This window comes from Ipomoea triloba, chromosome 4 (genome assembly GCF_003576645.1).
Source record: "Ipomoea triloba cultivar NCNSP0323 chromosome 4, ASM357664v1".
NCBI lineage: Eukaryota > Viridiplantae > Streptophyta > Magnoliopsida > Solanales > Convolvulaceae > Ipomoea > Ipomoea triloba.
Window position 1 is genome coordinate 16087047 of NC_044919.1, and position 27855 is coordinate 16114901.

The 27855-nt window shown below is 37.6% G+C and overlaps 1 protein-coding gene across 2 annotated transcripts; it reads left to right on the top strand.

Moving 5' to 3' along the window:
• The first annotated feature begins 317 nt into the window (after positions 1 to 317).
• LOC116014831 (sodium/hydrogen exchanger 8) lies at positions 318 to 27855 on the top strand. Of its 2 annotated transcripts, none has more exons than XM_031254788.1 (23): positions 318 to 825; positions 5005 to 5055; positions 5241 to 5332; positions 5892 to 5969; positions 6044 to 6201; positions 6403 to 6504; positions 6577 to 6694; positions 7593 to 7645; positions 7723 to 7788; positions 9484 to 9528; positions 12459 to 12514; positions 13263 to 13447; positions 14530 to 14577; positions 14828 to 14935; positions 15495 to 15726; positions 16505 to 16807; positions 23003 to 23100; positions 23451 to 23582; positions 23654 to 23872; positions 23949 to 24155; positions 26364 to 26625; positions 26919 to 27220; positions 27311 to 27855. In XM_031254788.1, exons 1-23 carry the CDS (start codon positions 627 to 629, stop codon positions 27599 to 27601), a joined length of 3405 nt encoding a protein of 1134 aa, XP_031110648.1. In that variant the 5' UTR covers positions 318 to 626; the 3' UTR covers positions 27602 to 27855. The 2 variants fall into 2 exon arrangements, with proteins under 2 accessions (XP_031110648.1, XP_031110649.1); XM_031254789.1 differs by having other exon boundaries at positions 319 to 825; positions 27314 to 27855.

Here is a 27855-nt window from a genome sequence, read left to right on the forward strand (position 1 = left end):
GTTGTGTTAAAAGGGAACTGCAGTTGCGCGAAACAGAGGTCGTGTCATTCATCTGAAACTGTAGTTGTGTTGAAAGGATACTGCAGTTGTGTTGAAAGGATACTGCTGTTGTGTTGAATGGATGAACGGTCTCGGTTCTGTGCATCTGCAGTTTCCTTTCAACACAACTTCAGTATCTTTTCAACACAACTGCAGTATCCTTTCAATACAACTGCAGTATCAGCTATCATCATGGTCCACAATGCATTGTGGACCATGGTCCACCATATAATTTGCGTAATTACTTGGGAATAGGATGCCATTCTAACGACACAGTTTATTCTCAATTCTTTATTTCTTTCCAAAAGCTCAATTCGATCATCCTCTTCAGCTCCACAAATACAATTTAAATAGAAAAAATGTCACCGTCCCACTGTCCCACGATTTGAACCTCAAATCAGTACAAACATAGCAGCGTTATATTGATAAGTTGATAGTGAAGTTTCAGAGGAAGCCTGTTTTTCATGTTCCACAGCCATTCGTGATTGCGTGGGTCTCACACTCTCACTGATAGAATCCCCAAGTCAACGACTTGAATCGTAGTGTATTGAGCTTGAGCTGCTGCTGAAGTGGAAGAGGAATCTAGCATGACTTCCATGCTGGTGACGACGCCGTTCAGAGTGCTTGAAGAGGGGAGCTCGGGTACCGAATACAATCCAACGGACGCGGTGATCTTTGTGGGTATCAGCTTGGTGTTAGGAATCGCTTGCAGGCATGTGCTGAGGGGTACCAGAGTGCCCTACACCGTCGCTTTGCTCATCCTGGGCATTGGCCTCGGAGCCTTGGGTAGGTTGCTTTATTATTTATTTATTTATTTTTTATAAAAAAAATTAAATTAAAGAACTAACGTCTTTGCTCATTTGATTCGTCGTTTTTATGGGCTAGTAATCAATTGTTTGTAATTGGAGTGAAACTTGAAGTTGTCAAAAGGCGTAGCCTTACAAATTGAGTCTCAAAAAAATAAGAAAAGCAAAGCATTTGGAGTTGGATCGTCATTTTTTTGCTGTACAGTTTGTATAGGTTTCGTACTTGTTTTGAACTAATAATGATTTGGTCATATGTGGAGTAAAGTTTGAAATTGTCAAAAGGCATTAGGGCATCACCTTGTAGATTGATTTCGGAAAAGAGAGAGAAAAAAAGCAAAGTATTTGTACTTACATAAAGACTTTTTTGCTATTTACTTTATACTTGTTATGAATTCATAATGAATGATTTGCATGTCGAGTAAACATTGGAAGTTGTCGAAAGTCACATTTAATCTTGAAAATTGATTTAAAAAAAAAAAAGCAATTTGGAGTTGGACCGACACTATTATCTGTTTACTTTTTCTTCTTATTATGAACTAATAATGAATTTGAGGTTGCCAAGAAGTCATCCATAAATTTTATTTAGAGAGGGGAGTTTGCTTTATGCAGAGAATGCTAGGCAGTTTGAGAGCAATACATTTGTCATTATTATCATAGTATGTCTTGCCTGCTTAACTACTATGCCTTTTTTGAGTCCGAGAATAACCCAAGAAGATACACCTCTGTGATTTAGGATCAAGCTTTCCCTTTAGTGGACGAACATCCTGTACAAAACATGTACAACCAAAAACCTTGGGAGATAGGGAAAACAAAGTTTTAGATGGATACACGATTGAATATGGGATTTGACCTCGGAGAACGGCAAAATGTATCCTATTAATGAAGAAACAAGCAGTGTGAACAACATCTGCCCAAAATACTCTAGGTACTTTCATCTGGAATAAAAGAGCACAGGAAATTTCCAACAAATGGCGGTTCTTTCTCTCTGCAACACCATTCTGTTGGGGGTGTAACTACACGAGGTTTGATGTATGATACCATTTTGACTCAAAAGCTAGAAAAGGACTTAAAGAGATATTCTTGAGCATTGTCACTTCTCAAACATTGTATAGTTTTATTAAATTGAGTTTTAATCTCAGCACAAAAATTTTGAAAGATATCAAACAATTCATCCCTAGATTTCATGAGATACAACCAAGTACATCTAGAGAAGTCATCAACAAATGTTGCAAGGGGGAAACGTTGCTCATCAAACCTGTAGGTTTGTTCTCGAGTGATGTAGACTGCTCTAGGATATACAGGCCGCCAAGCCCCCCTTCCCTTACCAATAATCCACCTCGTCAAAAGATCTTGGAATAGACAATAGCTAGGAAAAACGGAACAAAACAATTCAAGCCACGAAGTGAGGGGTAACGAAGGAGTTGCAGTAGTACTATCCTTCCCCAAGACAGTGGCCACAGACCCAGGCACAGAATGCTAGAGTAATGGTTTGACTAGAAGTTATGGGTAGATATGTAGAAAAAAAAAATACTAGAATTACCTTTCATATGCATAGAGACTCCTGAGTCAATGACTTACTGTTGAGATGCAGAAGAAACACAAGCAACTGGATACCTGTTTGGACAAACGTTGCAGAGGAAGACACTTGACTGGATGGAGACTGCGAGTTGGAGGAAATTTTCATCTGGTTGAACTTAGTAAACTCCTCATCTGTCAACACTACCACATGACCTTCTGACGCAAAAGCAGTATTAGCAACCAGTTATTGTCTTGGCGACTTAGGACACTGATTTTGAAAATGTTCTGGAATCGCCCCTGTTAAAACAAACTCGTGGTCCTCCACGTCCTCCATGACCTCTCCAAAAACCCCCACGTCCCAAGTAACGATTATTACCTCTTCCTTGATGACCATAACTTTCACTAGTACTCCCTCTTTGCGACACAAGGGAACTTGGATCAACACCGCTCTCTTGTGACATAAAAACATTCTTCTCATGGGAGCTCGTTTGAATCTTTATTTTCTGATGGATTTTGTAGCATGGAAAATACTTGATCCAAAGACTCTAAGTCCTTATTCCCCAACAGTTGGGACTTAATGGCGCCATATTCTTTATCTAATCCAGAAATCCAACTGAAAACAAGTAATTTGTCACGTTGCTTTTTCATTTCATCCATATCAGTTGTTATTGGCATAGCAACACACAAAGCTACAGATAGACTTTTAAAATCATAGTAATAGCCTCTAAGCTCACGCTCTTTTTGACTAGAACAATATACTTCCTGAGATAGCTGTTATAATTTTCTCAAATTACTTGTCCCACTAAACCATTTGGTCACTAAATCCCACACCTCTTTTACGGTTTGGCAATGTTGCATGGACAAAATAATCCTCCTACTAGTGCTATTAATTATACGTGACAGTAAAGCCTTATCAGTAGTTTTCCATTCTGTATCACCCACAGGACACTCTTTATCAAGATGGTCACCCTTTCCCATATCATCTAAATTTACTTTAATAAGAATTTCCACTCAGGAAAATTAGATCCATCTGAAGCTAGGACTACGTCAATTAATTTAGATGGGGTAGAAGTAACAGTAATATTTCTTTGTTGCGCCATTAAATCTTGACCCAACAGATTCCAAATAAAATGATGTAAGAAAACACTTCACCCAGAACAAAAAGGTTTACTGTTGTGTACCTCTTCCACCAAAAGGACCAACTAGATAAGAAACTTTTAACACACTATACTTCCCTGAACTTAGCACGACGAGGCGAGATCGTTGACGGAAAAATCTACCGGCGACGTCACTGGAAACTGTTGCACGCACCGGTGCGTGGTGGCGAACCTGGTTGGTGACGACGGCGCGTGGCTGCTGCGACAGTGGTCGGACTCATCTAGCAGCGTCGCAGCTGCTTCCCAAACCTAGCCCAAGCAACCGCTCTCACTTCCTACGCTCTGATACCATTTAAATGTAGAAAGGTAGACTAACACAATGTGTATTTCATGTCTTGCTGTACAAGAAAACCCTATATATACACAAGCTAACTAAGTGCTAACCACATAATTTGAAAAGAAGAAACACTAGGATAGGAGAGAAACTGTAACTATCTGTTAGAGAAATAGGGTGTTGGTTGAGAGAATTACTCTTAGCTCTAGGTTTTGGTGTTAGGAATCTGTGGCTAGAGTTAGTTCTTGTCTTGTATAAATAGCTCTACTCTTCCTATACATATGATAAGAATATCACAGAGAATATATACAATACTAGTTGAGTTTCTAGTTAGTTCATTGTTTAACATGGTATCAGAACGAGATTGAGTGAGTGGGTAGTGGGCTTTGGTCGGAGTGAGGAGGCGACGTTGCCGGAGGGAGCGGAGCAGCCACCGGAGTTCTGACGCGCTGCCACTCGTCGCCGCAGTTTAGGGCCTCCGACACCTTGCGCCGGCACGTGTGCACTGTTCCGGCGGCTGCTCCGGTCGAGGTTTGTTCTGGTAGGCTCGTCTCTGAAAGCCCGGTAGATCTGGAGTGTGGTGTCAGGCAGCGGTGATAAGGGTTTGTGGTGCGAGAGACAAGTGCGCTGTGATGTTAGGCAACGCTATAAGGGTGTGGGGTGTGACTTGTGAGAGGCAGGTGCGCTGTGGTTGTGGTGCTTGGCCTGGTTTGTAGCTTTGTGGAAGCTTTGTTGGTGCGACGAGGTGCATTGTGGATTGACTTGGCACAGCGTGGTTCGAAGGTTCAAGTGGTTCAAGACTTATGGTTCTAGATGTGGAGTCTTATGGTTCATGTGATACATATGTAACAAGTTGGGCATGATTGAAATCTATGCTCCAACTCGATGGGGGTGTTAGAGAAATAGGGTGTTAGTTGAGAGAATTACTTTTAGCCCTACGTTTTGGTGTTAGGAATCTGTGGCTAGGGTTAGTTCTTGTCTTGTATAAATAGCTCTACTCTTCCTGTACATATGATAAGAATATCACAGAGAATATATACAATACTAGTTGAGTTTCTAATTAGTTTATTGTTTAACACTATCTCTAACTACCCCTTATTTCTCTAACATGTTTGTATGTGTATGTATATATTTTCAAGATTAGGTTGAATTTCTATTAACTATTATATTCTACTTAAATGCTGAACTCTTTTGTATTACCATTGTGCAGATTATGGAAAGCATAGTCAGCTGGGAAAGCTTGGAAATGGCATTCGTATCTGTAAGTGAAACTTATTCTCTGCACCAGTTGAAGTCAATTTTCTGCTTGTGCAATTTATTCTCTTCCCAAATTGAAGTCAGTTTTCTGCTTTTTGTCATCTACTGGCATAATGTTGAACTATTTTGGCTTCACTGTATCACTTCTTTTCCCATAATTATGAATTATCAATAGCTTCTTGTCTACAGGGGCAAATATTGATCCTGACCTGTTGTTGGCTGTTTTCCTTCCTGCACTTCTTTTTGAGAGTTCGTTCTCAATGGAAATGCACCAGATAAAGGTTAGAAACCTACTCATTGAATTGTTTCTATTTTTTTTCTTTCCACACTATCTTCGATGAGAAATGCTCAGACCCCTTTGTGGATAAGGATAATCATTTTTTTCCTTTTGAGCTCATTGTGCATTTGGTCCATCTAAATGTTACTCCTGTTTACCTTTATTGTTGTTGTTATTTGGTTTCCGACAGGACTGGCACATTGTACATTTGGTCCATCTAAACATTAGTTCCTTTTTTTTTTTTTTTTTTTTTTTTTTTTTTTTTTCTGTTGTTATTGCTGTTATTTGTTACTCCATAAACTAGTAATCTCTTGTACATTGTATCAAGTCTGTTATGCTATAGAATCATTCTTTCTTGCATTGTTGAGGTGCCCAGATTGGATGTATAAAATGCTTGAACTTTGGATGACATAGAAAAGTACAATTTTTTGACCTATTGCTATGCAATCTGATTATTACCTTTCTGTGGGTCAATAAAGATGTAATTTACTGATTGGTGCTTCATATGCTATTTGACTACTTTGTTAACTTTATTTATTTGTTTCTTTTTAACGTTAATGCAGAGGTGTATAGTACAAATGGTTCTACTTGCTGGGCCTGGAGTGCTCATTTCAACCTTTTTTCTCGGATGTGCTCTAAAGGTTTATTTAGTCTTATTTTTCTGATCGTATAAATAAATCTTTGGATAAGTATTTGAAATAAAGACAAATTGCAGCTTACTTTCCCATATAACTGGAGCTGGAAAACAAATTTGTTGCTTGGGGGACTCCTCAGTGCTACTGATCCTGTTGCTGTTGTAGCCTTACTGAAAGAACTTGGAGCTAGCAAGAAATTAAGTACCATAATTGAAGGAGAATCCTTGATGAACGATGGGTAATTCATTCCTGTTGTTTCATTATGCATTTTAGCTGAAGTAACTTATCAAAGACAGCACCCAGATCTTTGTTTATTTTCAGCCAATGGTTGGCCATTGTAACATTCAGGAATAATTTGTTCCCTTTCTCATCTTATTTTATTTTATTTTATTTTTTTTCCTGACTTTTTCTTTGAATTTAATTAGTTTTGCCCCTTCAGGACGGCAATTGTTGTATATCAGCTGTTTCTCCGTATGGTTCTTGGATGGAGCTTTAACTGGGGATCTATAATCAGATTTTTGCTACAAGTCTCCCTTGGGGCGTATGTATTTCTGGCTCTAATTATGTATTTTCATAAGTACTCTTGTCTGATAATATCTATTCTTCATTTCAGAGTGGCCATTGGTCTTGCCTTTGGAGTGGCATCTGTTTTATGGCTAGGATTTATTTTCAATGACACAGTGATAGAGATCACACTGACACTTGCTGTGAGCTATGTCGCTTATTTCACTGTATGCCACTCTTCAATCTTGGGAACTCTCAGAAACTTCTTTGTGTGCTTATCTTTGGATGGGAAATATCTCATATTACATATGTATTTGCGTTATTTGATTTCTGTGAATTATATTGTATATCATATGCTTCATTTTTGTTTTAGTCTGAACAAGTTTGCATTTGTTATCATTTGAATAGATGTCTTGGGACATTCCTTCTTCCATGATAGAAAATAATCATGACAATTTAGTATCCATTGTATGTGAAGCAAAATGATTGAAGTACAACTTATTGATAATAAGAGTTTATTCCACTTTTGGTCTCTCAATTATAGTAGTATTTCCACTATTGGTCCTTGACTTTGATTTGTTTGACTTTTAGTTTTCTATTTTAAAATGTTCCACTTTTAGTTCAAAATACCCAATATTCCCTCACATTGTGAAAACTTCACCCTATTGTATTTAAGGGAATTTTGGACTAAAATTGGAATTTGTTTTTTACTTGAGGATTAAAAGCGGAACAAATCAAAGTTGAGGACTAAAAATGAAAATGCCACTATAGTTGAGGGATCATAAATAGAATAAACTCTTGATAATAATATGGTGTGCTCTTTTCTAAGGAAGTACATGTATGCTGGGCTTCTTTACTGCAAAATCAGAATACATCTTCTGAAACTGTATTTTTTAATTTTTTAATTTTTTAATTTTTTTTTAAATTTTGTTATACAAGAGTTAGAAAGAACCAACCATTTGAGAAAAATAGACAATATTTTTGTGCTGGCCCTAAAAGGAAAACAAAATATTATTCGGTTACTGGGAACATCAGCATAGAGTTTATCATTTCTGTAGTTCTTTAGATCTTTCTAGCCAAGTTACAATGCCTTGTATAAAGCTAATTGCAGCTCCTATGTAACAGGCACAAGAAGTGGCTGATATTTCTGGTGTGTTGACTGTCATGACACTAGGAATGTAAGTATTGTTGATTTATATATCATACAAGTCCTAAAATATAAAAAAACACTCAATGACATGGCATGGAAAAACAGGTTCTACTCTGCTGTTGCTAAAACTGCTTTTAAGGGTGAAGGGCAACAAAGTTTGCATCATTTTTGGTAAATTTCCTACCTTCAGTCTATGGTGTGATATTATGCACAATATTTACTACAAAAGTAGCAGAAAAATGAGCACATGAAAGTCTCTCTAAGGGGAAGACTTTTGCCAATTCAACCAAGTAGCTACTTCCTATTTTCAATTTTATGCAATTCTAAGCATTGCATAATATAAAATATAAAGATTGCAATACTGAACTTGAAAGAAAAGGAAAGTGTACCTGTGTTTATAGTAGATCAAAACTACAAAGGCTTAATCTTGCTCCCCTTGGGATTTCAATACTTCACTATCTGTGACCTTCAAATGATGGTGAAGAGCCAAACTATCTAAAATGAACGTAAATCTTTAATTCTAAGGGCAATTACTGTATCATGATGGCACAATGAAATGGGACTTTGTTATAAGGGTAAGGGAAATAGTTGTTTCATAATAGCAGAGTGAACACCCACTCTTTCTTGTTAGGGTCACTACTATATCAGAGTAGCATGACAAACAAAAACCCTTTGTTGTAATGGTCAAAGGGTACTCTTGGGTATTGGGATTTCTCAATCTTCATGCACAACCCACATGGTTTACAATAGAAGTAAAAAATTTGCATACAGTTGAAAAATACTCTACAGATTTGTGACAATCAAAAGTAGTAGAATATATGGGTATTTCAAGTTTTTCTCAAGCTAAGATGATATGCCAAGGTCCATCAGTTCTTTTTCATACGTAGACTTAGCCAAGGTCTGACCGGAGGGTCCTCTGCTAAAACATGGGATTGGCCGTTGACCTTGGAGTAACATTGCCCAATCCCTGTCCCTGATGCATCACATTCAATGATGAACGAATGCGAAAAATCTGGAGTTGCCAACATGGGAGAAGTGGTTATTGCAATTTTGAGTTCTTCAAAAGCCCTCTGTGCAGAATTGGGCCATGTAAATTTGCCCCCCTGCTTCTTTCTTAAATGAACCTTCGGTAGTAGCCTGTAAGGCACATGAAACAACCTTGATAGATTTTAGCACAGTGCACAAGTCAACAGAGAACGCTAGAAACCTTTGATGGGTCCATTGCCACCCCAAATTGAGAAATGAGGCCCTTGATGGATCCATCGCCACCCCAAATTGAGAAATGAGGCCCGCACGAGACTGCTTTTATTGAATGTAAAGGAAAGACAAGTGATTAAACAAAGTCTCCCTTTAGTTTGTTGAAGTCCTAAAGTGCTCTCAATCACTGAGAGCACTTTAAAAAATTGAAGTAATTGGTCATTGAGAGCACTTTAGAAAATTGAAGTAATTGGATGGGGCCTCAATGGGATCAATTTCCCCTAATATCATATTCTGAAACTCAACCTTAGTCACTTTAATCTTTGCTTTTGTAAAATTGTTGGGTCATAACGTAAAGTAGGAATCATCCTAGTTTATCTTTTTCTTTTGCACTGCACATGGGTGAGCCTTTTCACCTATCTTAGTTAAGGAGACAAGGCTGTTATGTTCCCCTCTTCTTGCACTTATGTTTTTGTAATCAACAAAATAAGTGTGGGGGGCCATGCCCCTCACTTCACGGTGTTGATTTTATTGGACTATAAAATAGCCAGTTATACTAATAATAAATTATAGTGCATAAAGCTATGCCCATAAGCCATCAGCTTTCGAACATTATTTGCTTGGTCAAATTTAGAGTGATTTTTTATTAATATTTTGCTTTTCTTTCAGGGAAATGGTCGCCTATATTGCTAACACATTAATTTTTATCTTAAGGTAAGAGTACTTATTGGCATTCTTATTTCTATTGTGATTATTATCATCATACATACTACTTAGCTTCATCATTGTTATGTTGAATTTTGTATTATTATATTACTATTATTTATTTATTAATAGATTCTTTGGTACATCAAAGTGGATGTGGGATTTGATGTATAGTGTTATAAGGAGTTCCATATGGCTCTGTTGCTAATATATATATATATCAATGGTCATCTTAAGGGGACACCTTCATGCTTAGTGGGATTTTCTGTTTCGTAATCTTCTCACAAATGTTATGTAACCCTAAAATAGTTCCTTACATAATCCCTTTCTCTTGAGGTGTTGCTGACACCTCCTTTCTTTCATCTTCTATACCTTTGCAATGACTGGTAATATAATATTCCTCTAAAGTTACAAACTTTACAAGATATTTAGCAATTTAACGGGCTTTAAGTGTAACTATATCCAGCCTTTTTTCCTTGTAACGGGCTTTAAGTGGACTGTACGGTTGCTAACAACTGAAACAAAGTCCTTTTGGGGCGCATGTCCAGATATTCTTCGTTGGAATAATCGCGTGCTGGAGCCCGAGACATCATTGTGCTGGAATTGCATACCAAGACTGCGTAGCAGGAACCGCAGGATGTGTTTGGGAGGAGAAGGAAGATGTTTGATTGCTACTGGAGAATTGAGATTGGGTTGGAATGGGTTTGGGCTGTAAATAATTCGAAAAAGAATTGATTTGGTAATTCTTCCCAGACCCATTAGACCAAGTAGACCCATTATGTGAAGGAATTATCTGGAGCACTGCATTTTCTTCTTGCAGATTGTGTCCAGGGAGCCAGCCGGTGGAGAGATTCAATTTCTCCTTTTGCAGCGCGAGCAACACACATGGCCGTTCGGAGGTCCGTCACATCAGCCGCACCCAAATTGTAGGTTTCAAGCCATTGAGAAAAAGCCCTAATTGAATGTGAGGAGCGAGTCTAGGAATTTGGGCAAAACGCAGTGATGAATTCATCCACCAAGCCCGTTTGACTAAGAGCGCCGAGCTGTTCGAATGGTGGCCCAGGCAATTCTTCACCAAATTCTTCCAAAAGGTCATGTGTGAATTGAGTCCAAAGGAGAGCCGCCCCCTCCATACTGACGAAAGCTGTTTGGGACCTTCAAATCCTCTTGGGTGTGATGAATGGCAAAGTACTGCTCCACTCTAGCCAACCACCCAATTGGGTCTGTGCCTTCAAAGGTAGGGAGTTTTGTTTTTCCAATGGGCAGAGAGGTGTTGTTCGTCTGAACATGTTTTGGAAGCGAGGTTGAATTCGGAGGTGGGATGGCAGTTGTTGAAGCACTGGCATTGCCGTGCTCTTCCCCTTGGAAGGGGAGAGCGAGGAGATCAGAAATCCTAGCTATGGAAGCTTCCATGGCTGCAAATCGATCATTCAATGTGGCTAATTCAGTACGGATCTCATCCTGGTTCTTTTCTAACATCTCCACGTGAGAATCCATTTGTGTTTGTCATTTCGGAGCCGGTCAGACTAATTTGTTAGAGTAAAGAAGCAGGAAGTAGGACTAGAAAGAGTAAAATGCTTTTATTGAATTGAATACGAAAAAAAGAACAAGGATGTCAATAAGACACCCTCCATCTAGAGTTTCAGGCTCTTACCCAGCTATAGTAGCTAAAATTCCCTGATCAATATCTGATGCCTTCACTCTAGGGGAGGCTCCTTATTTATAATCTAATACAATGAATAAATAAGTAAATAGCATAATTTAGGTGATTTGTCTTCCCCTAATTTTCTGCTCTAATCCCATGAATTATGCTGAAAATCTGATTGTGTGCTAGCCTAATTTAGGTGATTTGTCTTCCCCTAATTTTCTGCTTTAATACCATAAATTATTTTGCAAATCTTGACTTATTTCCTTATCAAAAATATACTTTAACATGATATTAGAGCAAGCAGAAGGTCCCGGGTTAATTTTCACATGTTATTTGTGAATCAAAATATTTTCACTTCGTAAAAAAGTTTGGCCCAAATGTGAGATAGCTTGTTGAGGATAAATATAAAATAATACATAGGTAGCCACTAATAGCTTAATCTTTTAGCTGTGTTAAAACACATGCTTCAATAAAGCATACAATTCAATTATTATCAATTGATATACTCATTCTTAGGTGGATAGGTTTTTCATATAACAACGAAATCAATACTCAACACTAATGTAAAATCTTGATGGCCTTGCTTATGAACCTTTAGCTAAACATTATTCAATTTACAATATAGCATTCTATTTTCTGAAGGGTCTATTAATATACGGAAAATACTACTTGTACTCCCAAATTATACTCCCAACTTTTACTCTCTCTCACAAATCTTGGATGTAGACTACTTTTCCTGGACCCACAAGATGAAAAAGGTCCTATCCATGCTTGCCACATTAGGGAGTATAATTGATGGAGTAGAATTTGGGAGTCCCAATAGTAGAACTCTTAATATACTAAATGATTTGCAAGTCAGGAGATTGCATTTGTAATGCCTCAATAACAACATTAGCCTCATGAAGAGGGACTAATAGTGGTTTATTTTATATTATTTTTCTAAAGAAAATGCAAGTGGTAAAAAACTAAAAACTTTATCCAACTTAAGTGAACATGAAGGCTCTATTACAATGAAAGAAGTAATTGAGTAAAATATCCGAAGAAAGGGAATAAGAATCAGTAAAGAAGTATGTCTGTTCACTCTTAGAATACTTAAAAGTTAAAAGTAATACTACTTTGGATCCTTGTTAATATATACACCCCTGCCGAACTGTTTCAGTTATCTCATTTCACAACAGGTTTATTTTACATTTTGTAATTTTTCTTTTCAACTATTTGGGTTTAAATGATTTTTTATTGTCTTAACTATACCACATATTTTGCTCATTTATTCATTTATTTGTTTTTACAGTGGGGTAGTCATAGCCGATGGCATTCTCAGAAGTGACAACTTTTTCAAAACCCATGGTATGCTACTAGAATGTTTTGTTTTCCTGGATAGCACTAGTGAGCGCTTGCTCTTTAGCATCACTGCAGTGAATTGTAGTTTGTTAGTTTTCTTGGCTTTCCTACTTTGGGGGTGTGCATTTATTTCTTTACATGCTATTGCTTTAGTTTTGCTCCCACGAGTAATCTCTTTTGCATGAAATGAATGCCAGATCTCCTTTGCTTTTATTGTATTGGCTTCTTTTTCTCAGTGCCCCTTTTAGTGCAAGAGTAGCAGTAGTTTTCAGGTGTAGAACTAAGAGATCTCCAATGATCTTGGTGATCTATAATGTAGCCCCCCCCCCCCCCCCCCCATGTCATTATTTCATCATGGATAGCTTTTTACAGCTAAAATTTAATTCCTAAGTATGATATTATAATGTGGCTTAATTGATTATATTCTTTTTTGGAAACCATTAGCTTCTTCTGTCTTTCATTTATGACTTATCCAAGTACTACCCCTCTTGTATGTATATATGCAAGTGACTTGCATATACCTTTTTCATTGAGTACATACACATTCTTTCTCAGTAAACAACACTTAACATTCAATGGATACTGTTTTCAGTTTTCTTGTCTTTTTGATGCATGGCATTGTATTTGATTATTCTTCACTTAATGTCATATGCTAATGTATATTTATTTGCAGTTAGTGTTATCCAAAATTTCTTCGTATCCATATAATGATTCTTTTCTCATGTTCTTCTGATTCGAGTGAGATGTTTTTCAGAATATTCATGGGGTTACCTCTTTCTCCTCTATGTTCTTGTTCAAGTCTCCCGTGTTGTTGTTGTTGGAGCATTATTTCCACTTTTACGGTGCTTTGGCTATGGTCTAGATTGGAAGGAAGCTACTATTCTTGTATGGTCTGGTCTACGTGGGGCTGTAGCATTATCTCTTTCACTCTCTGTCAAGGCAAGTTGGGTGTTTTGTCTCTATTTTGAACTTTCTTACAAACTATGCTCTTTGTTTGATCTTATCCATACATTGCTTTTTATTTAACTTTTATAACATGGCTTCTCTAAAGATTTTAAATTTTAGCTGATCTGGGACTCTGGGTATTGCCACTTTCTGCTGGAATTTTTCCCAAGCCTGAGAGACCTGTGTGACTTTGTTGTCTTAGGTTGAGAGTTGCATGATAGTCACTAACTAAGAAACAGTGGTATGGGCACAAGCATTATGTGATTCAATGTTAATTAGCCTAATTTTGTGAACACATGACTCATCCACCCCTAGTACTTAGTATCACATTCTAATAAGTAGAAAAATGATGTGCTAGTCTCTCTGAACGTTTATACATAATGAAGGTTCCTACAGATTGAATACAGTTTTACATAGGCATACTGAAAGAAGATTACTTTTCATATAGCACCCTATACAGAACCCATGCTCAACTTATGAGCCCATACTTTCATATTTATCAAAGTGCAAGTCATACTATAATTTGTAGTACTTAGCTGCAACTTCTGATGCCTTTTCTTTGAAAAATTAGATTGCTGGAGAAATCACTTAATAGAAGAGGAAGCCTTCTTTTCTATGCTGATTGGTTGGATAGATTGAAAATTAATTGAGTAAAGAAACAAAAGAGGTGGTGGAAGTGGCAGTTTTCTGTTGGAAGGAGACAGCTATACAGGGTAAAACTCTAGGTGGAAGAGTAGGTCTTACATTTCCTTTTGGGAGCTTGTCTGCTGGAAAAACTGGGAAAGTGATATCTAGGTGGAGAAGAATGATGAACTACCATTTATTTATAATAATAGTAACATGGCCACAAGGAGTACAAATCACTATGCCTTATGTATCACCATGATAGGTGTTCCCTATGCATCTAACACCACTCTTTCTTTTCTTGCTTCTACTTTGTCTAGCGGTCTAGGAATTTTGATATGGCAATTTACATATAAGAAATAATTTATTTGCTAGACATTTTTGTCTGACATTATGACCTGATTCTCTAAGTTTACTTATTTTCTTATATTATGTCCTTTGTGTTATTTCAGCGTTCTAGTGACAACTCATCTTATATTAATTCAGAGACAGGAATTCTGGTATGTAAAGCAAAACTCATCTTGAATTAATAGAAAATGAAATCAGTTTGATTTTTTCTTTTCAGTACGTCAAGTGGGGTTGCACACAATGGAATTAAACCCAAGTTGTAAATTGTAATCCATGATGGACTGACTTAACTTAAAACCAAGCTATGCCCTGAACCCCAAATTAATTAGATAGAGAAAATGTTATTTGCACTTAATTCTGTTTACTGGTTGCTACTTATACTAAAACAGACTCAACATGCAGTTCGTTTTCTTCACTGGTGGAATTGTATTCTTGACATTGATTATCAATGGATCAACAACACAGTTCATTTTACGCATTTTAAGCATGGATAGGCTATCTACAGCAAAGGTAGGTTTGCAGTTATTTTTATTATTCCATGAGTTTGTTGATGATCATCTGTGTTATAAGGTTTTTGGGAATGGAAAAACATCTATACATAACTTGAGTACCTTGGCAAGAGATGCTTTGGTTAGCAAGGGCATTGGCCAAGGAATACTTACTTATATATGTGATTAAGGGTGCTCAAGAGCAAGTCTCAGACAACAGAATGTTAGAGATATATCAACAATATGCCAAGGTGCTATTGGTGTCAACAAACATTTTCATTCCATTTTGATTTCACATGTGTGATATACTAAATTGCTAAATGGTCTTTATTGCTATATTTTTGCCTCTATTAGCCGTATTAGGAAAATATTTTAAGTTGTTTATTGAATTTTTATTTACTTCGATTCATTTTGGATTACTTATGGAACTTGATATGCCATAATATCTATTTTATGTTGTAGAAAGACAGAATTTGGATGCATTAATTATTTTAGTTGTCTGCAGTGCATCATGGTTGTCATGTATTTATTGTGTACTTTTTATGTTTTATTTTATTTTATTTTATGTTTTATTGGTAAAGAGGCGCATATTAAATTACACAAAGCATGAGATGCTGAATAAAGCTTTGGAGGCATTTGGTGATCTTGGAGATGATGAGGAACTAGGACCTGCTGACTGGCCTACTGTTAAAAGATATATTACATGCCTAAATGATTTAGAGGGTGAAAGAGTGCATCCTCATTCTTCATCTGAAAATGATGATACCCTGCATCATATGAATTTGAAAGACATTCGGATTCGCTTCTTGAATGGTAAGAACTTCATTTTCATTTAAAATTTTGAATATTCGAAAATTTAGATTTCACCAACCTGACCTATTATTGTCATTTATCATCAACATTTGTATGTTAAAATGAAAAAGCAATTGGATTTCAAATAGCTTTGCATTTTCTTGGAAAATTATATGGAGAATAAATGTAGATGAACATGTTTTTTATTTTTTAATGGAAACTGAAAACTTAGAATACTGTGGGAAAAGACATGACTCTTTATAGAAGAGACATGTTGTTTTCCAACATATTCAAATACACCTAAGTCAAGATTGGGTTCCTTTTCCTTCATTGCACAGTACTATTGCTGAATCAAAGTAATTATTCATATAAGCTCTCCCACTGCCCCTATGATCCAACAACTACCATTTCAATCTCACAACCACTACTCTTACCACTCCAATTGGAGTGCTCTCCTAAATGAACCCTGAAGGAATATGTTGATCCACCATCATCTGTTTTCTATTAGTGGGAAATATTTTTTGTGTTAGCGGGTGAGTTTGTTTTACAATGTGAAGTCTTAAATATGTATAGTTCATGGGGTAGAAGATTACTCATTATTTTCTATTATAAATGCCTCATGTACTTTGAAATCTTTGTGCACGCAAGAAAAAAGTTATTGTGAGTTATCTTTTGACCTTTCTATTTAGAGTAATACTTTATAGTTTATACTTTGTATTCCAACAAAAGCTATGCCGAATAATGTAGTTATATTATCTATATTTCAGTTACTATAACTGGGAGAGACTTTCTTTGCTAGGTGTTCAAGCTGCTTACTGGGGAATGCTCAATGAGGGAAGGATAACACAAAACACTGCAAACATTCTAATGCAATCTGTTGAGGAAGCAATTGACTTGGTACCTCATGTGGCTTTGTGTGATTGGAAAGGCCTAAGAGCTTATGTGAATATTCCAAATTATTACAAGTTTCTTCAAACAAGCATTGTCCCTCAAAAGCTTATCATGTTCTTCACTGTTGAGAGATTAGAATCTGCGTGCTACATTTGTGCCGCCTTTCTCCGGGCCCATAGGATTGCACGCCAACAGCTAAATGACTTTATCGGTGAGTGCTCTATATTGAGATCAAAAAATATGACTTTATCGGTGTGTTTTTTTTTTATATTGAGTACAAAAAAATATTTCTTATCTTTGCTTTCCCTGCAAAATACTGAAATTATTTCATTGAAGTGAACAATAGACCCAACTATTTTTTTTTTCTTGCTCGGGTGGAAGCTAGTTCCCCTGGTTGAAAATGACATGGTTCTTGATAATGTTGATGAAAGTTGGATGACGAAACTGTTATTTATAAAAGTAAAGAGAGAAGAGGCTAGGTTTAGGCAGTAGAATAAACTCTTATATTCCTCTGTGTGTATTCTTCATACACTGATACACAATTATATAGGAGAGAGGGAGAGACCTCTACAACCCTAATATTATATATTAGGTAATGATACACAGAGTATTATATATTAGGTAATGATCCACTACCTAATTTAGTCTACTATCTCTAACACTCCCCCTCAAGCTGGAGCATAGATATCAATCATGCTGCAGCTTGTTACAAATATCTCACATGAGTGCTTTAGATTTGCTGCTGAAAACCTTGCTGCTGTGATGCAATCGGGTGGTCTCTCCAATGGATCCTCCTGTCACCAAAGCTGACAACAACGTCTTTCTAGTTGACCACAAAGCCTACTCTCATTCGGCCACCAAAGGTGTCAACTTGACTACAAAGCCTACTCTCATTCGGCTACCAAAGTTGTCATCTCAATCACAAAGCCTACTCTCATTCGGCTACCAAAGCTATCAACTTGACCATAAAGCCTACTATCATTCAGCCATCAAAGTTGACGCTACTTCTCTTCTCTGATGAAGGAATGCCACCATCCCAATTAAACACCACAGCATGACTCTAAATATGAGACGAATCTCATGACCCAAACAACAATGATATCCCACCGAACACTTAAACTAAACTTAATAAGCACACAAACATAAAACAAACACAAATAACATAAAACCTACTGCCCAAGCTCAACATATTAAAAATCAACCCAAAACAGAGCCTTCCGAATCTCAGCAATCACACCAGCCCTACTGCCCAATCATGTCTTAATCCAAGTCACCAACTCCAAGTAAGACATGCACTGCTGTCTGCCTGAAATTACTCCACAAAGTGCAAAATTTGAATTGACAAAGCTACTCCCCCTTGTCTTATTCAAATCAGCCAACCGAACCTAGTTCTCCTCACTGCCTACCTGCTGTCAATGCTCACTGCCGGATGTCACTGACTCCACCGGATGTCGCTGCTCGGACTGCCGAACTGCTGCGTCGCAGAACGAGGGAGAGGAGAGGGTTCAGTTTGTGTTAGTGGTGGCCCGTCGGTCGAAAGGAAACTCCAGATCGACGTAGGGGTCGCCGGAAAAGAACAGAGGGAGAGAGAGACGAAGCTTCGAAATGGGCTGATGAAGTCGCAAAAGCTTATGAAGACTCGCACCAGTGACACCATGAAGGAATGGGATCATCAGGACGAGGTGAACGACACCATTTTCTGCCGGAGATGTCACCGGAAATGGCCTCACGCGCCGTCATGCGCCGGAGCGTGGTCGCCGGAGCTCCGGTTGACGGTGGCGCGTGGAGGCTCCGTTCACCGCGAAACTTTTGCCGGTTGCTCGCTTCTTTGCGCCGATTAATGCCCAATAGGCTCTGATACCATGTTGAAATTGAGGGATTGAACTCCACCCGCCAGTTAGGTGGAAGCAAAGTATGTGAGAGAACCAGAAAATAATAGAATGTATGAATATATTATAATGTAAGAGTACAAGAGTACAATAGTGTTGTTCTCTATGCCTCTATATATACTAAAGTACCTACCAAATCTACCATAATAGGAATAGGAAACCCTAATAGGAATAGGAAACTAAGTTCACCCTACTAGGAGTTACCTAATATTCAATAAAGGTTTCCTAATATTCAACACTCCCCCTCAAGTTGGAGCATATGTGATAATCATGCCCAACTTGTTACACACATATCACATGAGTCATAGGACATTACATCTAGAGGCATATTCTTTGAGACCAATACCCAAGTCTTGAATCACTTGTTCATTCTGGCATACCTGGTTCGTCCCGAACCATTCTTCTTCATCCGTTGGCATTCCATAACGTCACGGGCATACCTGGTTCATCCCGAACCATTCTTCTTCATCCGTTGGCATTCCATAATTGCCACGGGCATACATGCCAGGTCCGCACCCCTCCTGGCAACCGTGCTGTCCATCCTGCAGCACCCCTGTTTCTTCAGAATGAACAAGCTGCACTGACTCAACTCATACCCTCTAAATATAAGACTAATCCTATGACCGACAACAACACATAAACTGAACTTAAAGATCAAGTTAAATTAAAGCTAACCCACAAAATAAACCAAACAAATACAATCTACTTCCCCAATCTTTCACATTAACTCAAAATAAAACCAAAAAACACAACCCAAAACCTGCTGCCCAACAAAGATCCTCCCTCCTAATAACACTTCCAACATCAACAACACTATTACTTCATTATCTACAACAATAGCCTCCGGCGGTCATCACCAACCACTGCTGGAAAGCTTCGCCGGCCACTACTGCTCGCCACAGCTGCCTTCGCCGGAAAAGATGGAGGTCCAAAGGTCGCTGTTGCTGTTGCTGTTCTGCTGCACCGAAAGTGAGAAAGAGATGGGGACAAAATCGCGAAAGCTGATTAAGACGGGCAGGACACCATGATGGAATGGGCTCACCAAAAATGAGACGAACAAGACAAATTTCTGCCGGAAACCTCGCCGGAAATTGCAGATTGTTGACCGGCAGTTGACTGGACGTTGACTGGGCGTTGACCGGCGACCAACGAAGGATCTGAAAACACAGTCAGGAGCGTCTCGTCGATATGAAACCAATGGTGGCAGCGGCGTCTTGATCGGAGATCGGAGGAGAGAGATCCGGCGGAAAACCGAAGAGACTCCCAGCGACGGTGACGGCGCGTGGCGGAACAACTAGGGTTTTGTCTAGGGTTTGTTTTAGGGCTTAGGCTCTGATACCATGTTATTTATAAAAGTAAAGAGAGAAGAGGCTAGGTTTAGGCAGTAGAATAAACTCTTATATTCCTCTGTGTGTATTCTTCATACACTGATACACAATTATATAGGAGAGAGGGAGAGACCTCTACAACCCTAATATTATATATTAGGTAATGATACACAGAGTATTATATATTAGGTAATGATCCACTACCTAATTTAGTCTACTATCTCTAACACTAACATGGCCTTTCTTTAGATTGTGCTTTATCTATTTTATCCTTCTTTAATTCTATTGAGAATGTGGAAATTATCTACACTGTTTGAAGGCTTGTGTGTGCATTGATTGCACATCACATGTTCAGATATAAACATACACACTGTATATAGATTGATAAAAAAAATGGACAACCATATCTGGAAACATACTTTTGGTGCAGAAATTTTGAAATTCAAGTGAAATTAGTTTTAATTAATCTACTGGTTATATATAATTTGTTTTGGTCATGCTTTCATACATGGCAATAGATGCTAGAGAGCTGATGATGTTTCCCTGCATCTGTCTGTTCATCACTATCAAAAAGATTGTTCTAAGCATTTTGCTTATTGTGATAACCTTTCCATTTTGAGTTATGGCTCAAGCAACCTAGTTAAGTAAAGAAGACGAAAGGTTCTCCACAAATGCAAGTAAGACAGGAGCTTTTCTCTTTTCTATTAGGAGTAGAACATTTAGAAACCATTCTTTTTGTAACAACACTATTGTAACTAGTTATACTTAGTCTATATTGAAGTATGCATTTCATAAGTTCATCTCAAATAAAAGTTTAAATTGTTAGCTACGATACATATTTATTTATTTTATATTTATCCTTAACATGCTCTTGGCATGATGCATACCTTCTAGGGTGGAACGTAGAAGAAACTAACAAAGGGAAAATCGCCCTAGTCTCTCACAAATCCAAAGAGAGAATATTACCTAATTAAGGTGTGAGAACTTGTCCCAATGACACCAGTAGTAGGTTTCCACTAATCAGTAATCCACCTAGAAAACACACGAACAAGAATCTAGCAAGCGTATTAGTTTCCATGGGGTTCTAATTTATGTGTTAGAGCATATTGAGGGTGGTTGATAGAATAGCTCTCACTCCTCTCAAGTCTCAGCTACTCATTTTGAATTTGAAATGAGTGTTTGTGAGCTTGGTTAATCCTACTACTAGCTTGTATAAATAGGCGCCCATGATCTTTCTTTCATTTAAGATAAAAAGGTGGATTCCAACAACAAAATTGCTTCTACAACTATGAAAGGGATTTTATAGACCTCAACTAATGAAATTTGAATTGTAGGGCTATGAGAGTCTCTTTTGTTGAACGACTTTTGTATTGAATGGACCCTTATGAGTCTCTAAAATTTCTTTTAGTCAATGACCAATGCTCCAGTTGGTCCTATATAGGAAAAGAATTGCAATAGATAAATGATGGTGTGCAATATTGGTCAACCACATACCATACCCTCAGTTACGAGATCTAACCCCCCTCAAAACGTAAGAACTTTGGCATATTTTAAGCAATTCAAGGTGAAAAATGGTGCACAATTCCTTTTTATTAGTTCAATATACATAGTTCATATATTACATAGTATCAAAGCAGAGTGAGGGAGTGTGAGGTAGTGGGCCCTAGTTGGAGCAAAGAGGCGACGCCATTGGAGAAGTTGTAGAGCTGCTTGAGATTCCACATGCCACCATGTGTTGCCATAATCCGACAACTCTGACTTCATGAGCTGGCGTGCAAGGAGGTTTTTGGCGTCTTCTCTGGTCGTGGTTGGTAACATCTGCTTCATCTTGATGAGTTGAGTCCATTAAGGTATGGTTTGTGGCATAATGTGTTGAAGTGTCGGTGGGTTGAGAGTGTACTTGTCTATTACAAGTTTGTTGGTGATTTGTTTCTACCCATTTCAATTTGCTTCAAGTTATTGAAATACTATAACCAAAGGGAAGACCATCATTGTGGTGTCAACCCCATCTACATTGACTGATGTGATGCTTGCACCGGGTGGGTCCAATTTTGGTGTGGAAATTTTTGGTTAAGATTAATTTAGGTGGCATGGGTAAAGATTGTCATTTAATAGAAACATGTCCAACAGAACCTAATGAGGCTCAAGAGTGGAAAAATGATGATAAAGTTTTGTTATCCCGAATAATTAATTGCATTGATAGGAAGATGATATTATCTATACAACATTGTAAGACTGTTAAAGATGTATGGGAGTTAGTGGATAAGTAGTTTAGTGGGGCAAACAATCTGAGAAAGTTGTATCAATTTTCTCAAGATGTTTATTGTCCCTCTCAAAAAGGACGAGACATCAGCAACTATTATTATGACTAAAAGATGTGAATGAAGTGTGTGTTGCTATGCCGATTACGAATCATGTGGAAAAGGTGAAAAAACAGCATGACCAATTGCTTGTGTTTAGTTGGATTCGGGTTTAGATAAAGAATATGATATTCTTAGATCTTAGTTACTTGGGAATAAAGAATTGGAAACGTTAGATCAAGTCTTTTCAATGGTCCAAAGGCCAAAATGCATCAAGGAACACTAATGGTGATGATATGTCAAAGAGACATGTTTTTCTGTCGCAGGGGAATAGTGTTGAGGAAAAAGCCCTCTAGTCACAAGAAAATAATGATAGTGAGAGTACTAGTAGTAGAGGTGGTCTAGAAACTCATGATAACTCTCAAAGAGAGAAATACAAGAGTCTTAAATATTATTAATCATCAAAAGGTTCCCATTAAATACAATGGTTAAGGGTACTTATAGGTTAAGGACATACATGAGTTAGGAAATCTAGAACTAGCTAATTATTAAAATTCTAATATTAATAAATTTGAAAATATAATAAGAGAACTCTAAATATAAAATATAATTTTGCGCAAAACTCCTCTTGTTAAGGGAACTCCTCTTTGAGTAAAGGAAACATCATTTTCCTTAGGCTCACTGTGCATGACCAATAACTTTGCCCATTTTAGACCATAATGCAGACCAAATCTGATGATTCTCAAAATACAGAAGTGGTCTCTCAGAGTAGTTTATGCAAGGGTATATAGTCTGATGATGCTTGACTGTGCAAAGGGAAGCATTTGAGTGGTCTCTTAGAGTATATTGTCTTAAAAATGCATGCTCATTTATTGACTTTTAACTTCAGGAGAAAGTGAAATTGCATCTGTGGTGATAAATGAAAGTGAGGAAGAAGGAGAGGAAGCAAGGAAATTTCTTGAAGAAGTGCGTGTCACGTTTCCTCAGGTTAGTGAAACTTGCAGCATATGTTTTTTGTTGGATTATGGGTACTTATTGTCATGACAAAGAAATTTTTAAAATATCTAATGAGCCTTGAATCTTGCTATAAATTTAATTCCATTGGCTGTCTGAATTCTTGGACTACCGGGTCATTTTCTAAACTTAGCAATCGGTATTAGTTTTAAATGCTATGTAGCACAATTTTATGTTGTCAACGTAACATTTGTATTTATTTATTTTTATTTATCATTCTTTTGAGCTTTTCAAGCTATTTAGTAGGTTTGCCTGTTCAGATGCTCTGTACTTGTGCTTTGTGATTTTTTTTCTTAGTCTTAAAGCATTTTAAATGTGCTCAGGTTCTCCGTGTTGTCAAAACCAGACAAGCAACTTATGCTGTTTTGAATCAATTGAGTCATTATGTGCATAATCTTGAAGAGATTGGTCTATTAGAAGAGAAGGAGATGATTCATCTTCATGATGCTGTACAGGTAATTTCTCTATTATGATATTTCATTCTGTATGTTTTTTCCCCTAATTGCTATCTTTGAAATTCATGCAGACTGACCTGAAGAAGCTCTTAAGGAATCCCCCTGTAGTAAAAATTCCAAAAGTTCGTGATTTGATAAGTACAAATCCTTTCCTAGGAGCTCTTCCTTCCACAGAGCGGGAGACACTAGTTGGCTCAACTAAAGAAATTATGAAGTTACGTGGTACTACACTTTATAGAGAAGGAGACAAGCCAACTTGTGTTTGGCTTATTTCAAATGGAGTAGTGAAGGTAATGAGATGTTTTGTAAGATGAACAGTTTTGACAGTCAACACATCTAATAACTTACAATATCTGTTTTTGATAGTGGACAAGTCAGCTTACAAGCAATAAGCAACTGCTGCATCCCACATTTACACATGGAAGTACATTGGGATTGTATGAAGTTCTTGTTGGAAAGCCATACATCTGCGATATTATCACTGATTCAGTGGTTCTCTGTTTTTCTGTTGAAACTGAAAAGTTACTTTCTGTCCTTAGATCAGATCCTGCAATAGAAGATTTCTTTTGGCAGGTACAGTATTGATTGCTGTTTTTAGCTATTTCAGCAACAATAGTGTGTTAGCTTCAATTATAAGGTGAAGGGCATACATAATTTCCTGTTTGCTTCGATTGTACAAGAGATTAACTGATTAATTAGGAAACTAGTAAAAGGAATTAGACAATTATACTTGGAACATATGTTCACAACTAACTACCAAATATGCATAAACTTATTTTAACTGCTTTGAGTTTCCTATAACATATCATTTGTTTTATCACGGATGGTGATAAATCTCTTTAAATAGGTCCTGGAAGATTCACCTAGAAAAGGGGATTCGGGACAGTAACAACAAAACGATTAACATAATAGAGGCATGAAAAGAATGTATGTAGGAACCTCAGTATTGCACAGTTTCTGTAGGACTTATTATCTTGTAGCCAATTTGCACACTATCTCCTATTTAGCCCCTGTAGGTTGTGTTAACTCTACAAGGTTGGAACATCTATATGTTCCAACATGAGGCCATGAGGTAGAGCATTGTAATATACAAAACTTAGTGTACCCTATCATAGCCCTAAGTTCAGGCCATGCTGTTCCTACATAAGCATGTGTATCAGTATCAAATGTATACATTACAATATTTCTATTATAATCAATATACACTAATTTCACTAGTTTTCGTATTTTGTATATTAGTTCTTGCCTTACTATTCACCATCTATTAGACTGTCTTAAACCCTAATATAATAAAAAAAAAAAAAAACCCTAAATTTCTCTTGTCAATCGGTGTTACTGTTTCGGTGATTTGGCCTTCTTTCACTTCTGGCTAGCTTGCAAAAACTGGCCTATGCCAAGGAAGCACCCCCAAGTGCTGCTTGGCTAAGGTGTCCCTTTGGTTTTTCACTCAAATCTCATTTTTCAATAATTCAATAGTGTCACAGTTAGCACTGTTAGATTCCTCTCTTCCAAAGACCTATGCCTAAAAATTTGGCCAGTGTATGCCCCACACACCACCATGCTGACATGCTCCAGTGAGTCTCCCTTGTGCACGTGCGTGAACCACCTGATGACCTCTGGTGAAAAATTGAAAATCTTCAGATCTCATTTTCAGTTGTTTGAAGGTTTTGCAACTACAATAACTTCTGCATGTACCTCACATGCCACTGTCCTTAAACAGAAGCTTTGCTTTAACATTCTTGTGTTTATATCTTGAGATTATTTGAGTCCTGCATGCCGTGCTTACTTCACAAGAATGCTCAGTTTTGACAGTGCCGTGTTTATTTTTGGAGGCTGTTTGATTCCAACCATGTTCTGACTATTTCCCAATTGGACGCTTCCCTACTCCAACTATTTTATGACTATTTCCCAATTTTGACACTGCCATGTTTACTTTCAAAGGCCATTTGATTCTGACTATGCTGTAACTATTTCTCAACTTTCAAGTGAGGGTGGAGTGTTGTTTGCATTTACAAGCCTATAACATCTATTTGTTCCAGCTGGAGGAGTGTTGAATATAGAAACTTTAGTGTAATCGTATCATGGCCCTACTCATCATGTGGCCCATGGTGTTCCTATATAAGTATGTGTATCTATATCAAATGTATGATCAAGATACTCTGTTTTCTTTGGTTATCATACAATAGTCTCTGCCTTACTGACTAGTGTTGGCTAATTGCAACCTGCCATACCTTCGATCTCTTTAATTTATTTTGTTGAATATTAGGAAACTATTATTCAATATTAGGAAACTCCTAGTGGACTGGACTTAGTTTTCTATTCCTATTCCTATTATGGTAGATTTGGTAGGTAGTTTAGTATATATAGAGGCATAGAGAAGAACCCCATTGTACTCTTTCATTCTAATATACTCATACATTCTATTATTCTCTGGTTTCTCTAATACTTTGCTTCCGCCTAACTGGCGGGTGGTTGTTATTCTCCCCCCGCCAGGTCTTTCAATCCCTCAATTTCAACATATTTCAATAACCTCTATGCTAAACTCCCTATTTAAATTGTAGTTGGTTGCCTTACTGGCTCATCCATATTGTAGTGGTCCATTTGCTCTTGGGCTGGCTTAAACCTCCTCCTGGATTGGTTTTGTTTCTCTTCTTCATTTAGTCCATCTATTTCACTTTGGCCAAATAGTCATTTTGGTTTGATCTCAACTCAAGGGCTATTAACCTCAAAATTAGTGTGCTATTAATGGATCACTAAAGTAGTGTCCTTTAATTTTTGCAGGAAAGTGTGATTGTTCTTGCCAAAGTCTTGCTTCCTCAAGTCTTTGAGAACATGGGAATGCCGGACTTAAGAGCTCTTGTTGCAGAAAGATCCACCATGAGTACATACATAAGAGGGGAAAGTTTTGAATTGCCTCATCATTCTATTGGTTTCCTAATAGAAGGGTTTGTGAGAGGTCAGGATGCAGGGGAGTTAGTTACCTCTCCTGCAGCATTATTGCCTTCACGCATGGACCAAAGTTCCAGGAAATCGGAAATGTCAGGTACGCAGTATTATTTGAGTGAGTTTCCTGCTGTCATGGTCTTTTTGGTGCCCTTTTCTGTAAGCTACATGAGTAGATGGGTTGCTGTGATGAACTGTTATGGGTTGCCCTTTGATTTGGTTGAGGAAAGTTTGATTCTATATGTTATGTTTGTTGATGAAAGCCAACTGCCATGTATATTTTATTATTATTAAGTACCTACATAAGTTAGCATTTTTTTTTACTAATTCATACTCAAGTTATGGCTTTGAAGTTTGAAGCAATCTCAACCCAACTCTTCTGCTACAAAATAGGTTCCAGAGCAGGCAGTTTTTCTCATCAAGCACGGTCGTATCAAGTCGAGACAAGAGCTAGGGTGATCATGTTTGATATTGGAGCATTTGAAGCAGACAGAAGCCTCCGTAGAAGGTCATCTTCATTTTTGTTATATCCAACCGAGCACCACTCAAGATCTCTTAGTAGAGAGCATGGGAGCCTAATGAGCTGGCCTGAACATTCTTCTATGTTCAGAGGACATCACAATCTAGAAGCCACTAATCAACAGGAAAGCAGTTTGTCCGCACGGGCAATGCAACTAAGCATTTTTGGTAGCAAGGTCAGTTATAATTGGATTTTCCTTGGATAATATTTAACATTCTTCCACCCCATTGTGAGCTACATTGCTGTATCTTGTTAATTTGATTAGCAGGTGAAAAGGCGTGTTCCAAGTTTTACAAGAAATAACAAAACCAAACCTTCTCTAAGCCGGTCATATCCAAATATTCGATCAAATTATGCTCGACCTCTTGTTTCTGCAAGATCAGAGGGATCTTGCACCATGTCCAAGCATGCTGAAGCTCCACGATACAAGAAAGAACGGCACAGTGTAACCGAACGTCCAGTGCGTGAGGCTAGAGGTGAATCAAGTGACGAATCAGGTTGTGAGGATGAGCACATTGTGAGAATTGACTCACCAAGCACACTGTCTTTTCGCTAGGCTACTTGAAGCTTTGTAGTCCTTTGAAATTGGTTGTATTTGTCTATTCACTTGCATAGAAAATATAGAATAATGGAGTCCTTCCTAGCTGTAAAATTCATAAATTATGTCATGTTAGGGGAAAAAAGAAACGGTTTGGGAGTGAGAGTCGTGGGTGAACACTACAATAATTACCTCAGAGTAAAACGCTCAGTTGTAAAACAACACTTGTTTAATTGGGTATTAGTGGAATGTGGTTAATTCTCATTTTGGTC

Bases quoted from the DNA above. Each gene is read 5' to 3' on its own strand.
- LOC116014831 (XM_031254788.1), top strand. From the start codon at position 627: ATGACTTCCATGCTGGTGACGACGCCGTTCAGAGTGCTTGAAGAGGGG. The intron at 9,529-12,458 runs GTAAGAGTACTT...TTGTTTTTACAG, and splicing joins ACATTAATTTTTATCTTAAG to TGGGGTAGTCATAGCCGATG. The intron at 23,101-23,450 runs GTTAGTGAAACT...AAATGTGCTCAG, and splicing joins TGCGTGTCACGTTTCCTCAG to GTTCTCCGTGTTGTCAAAAC.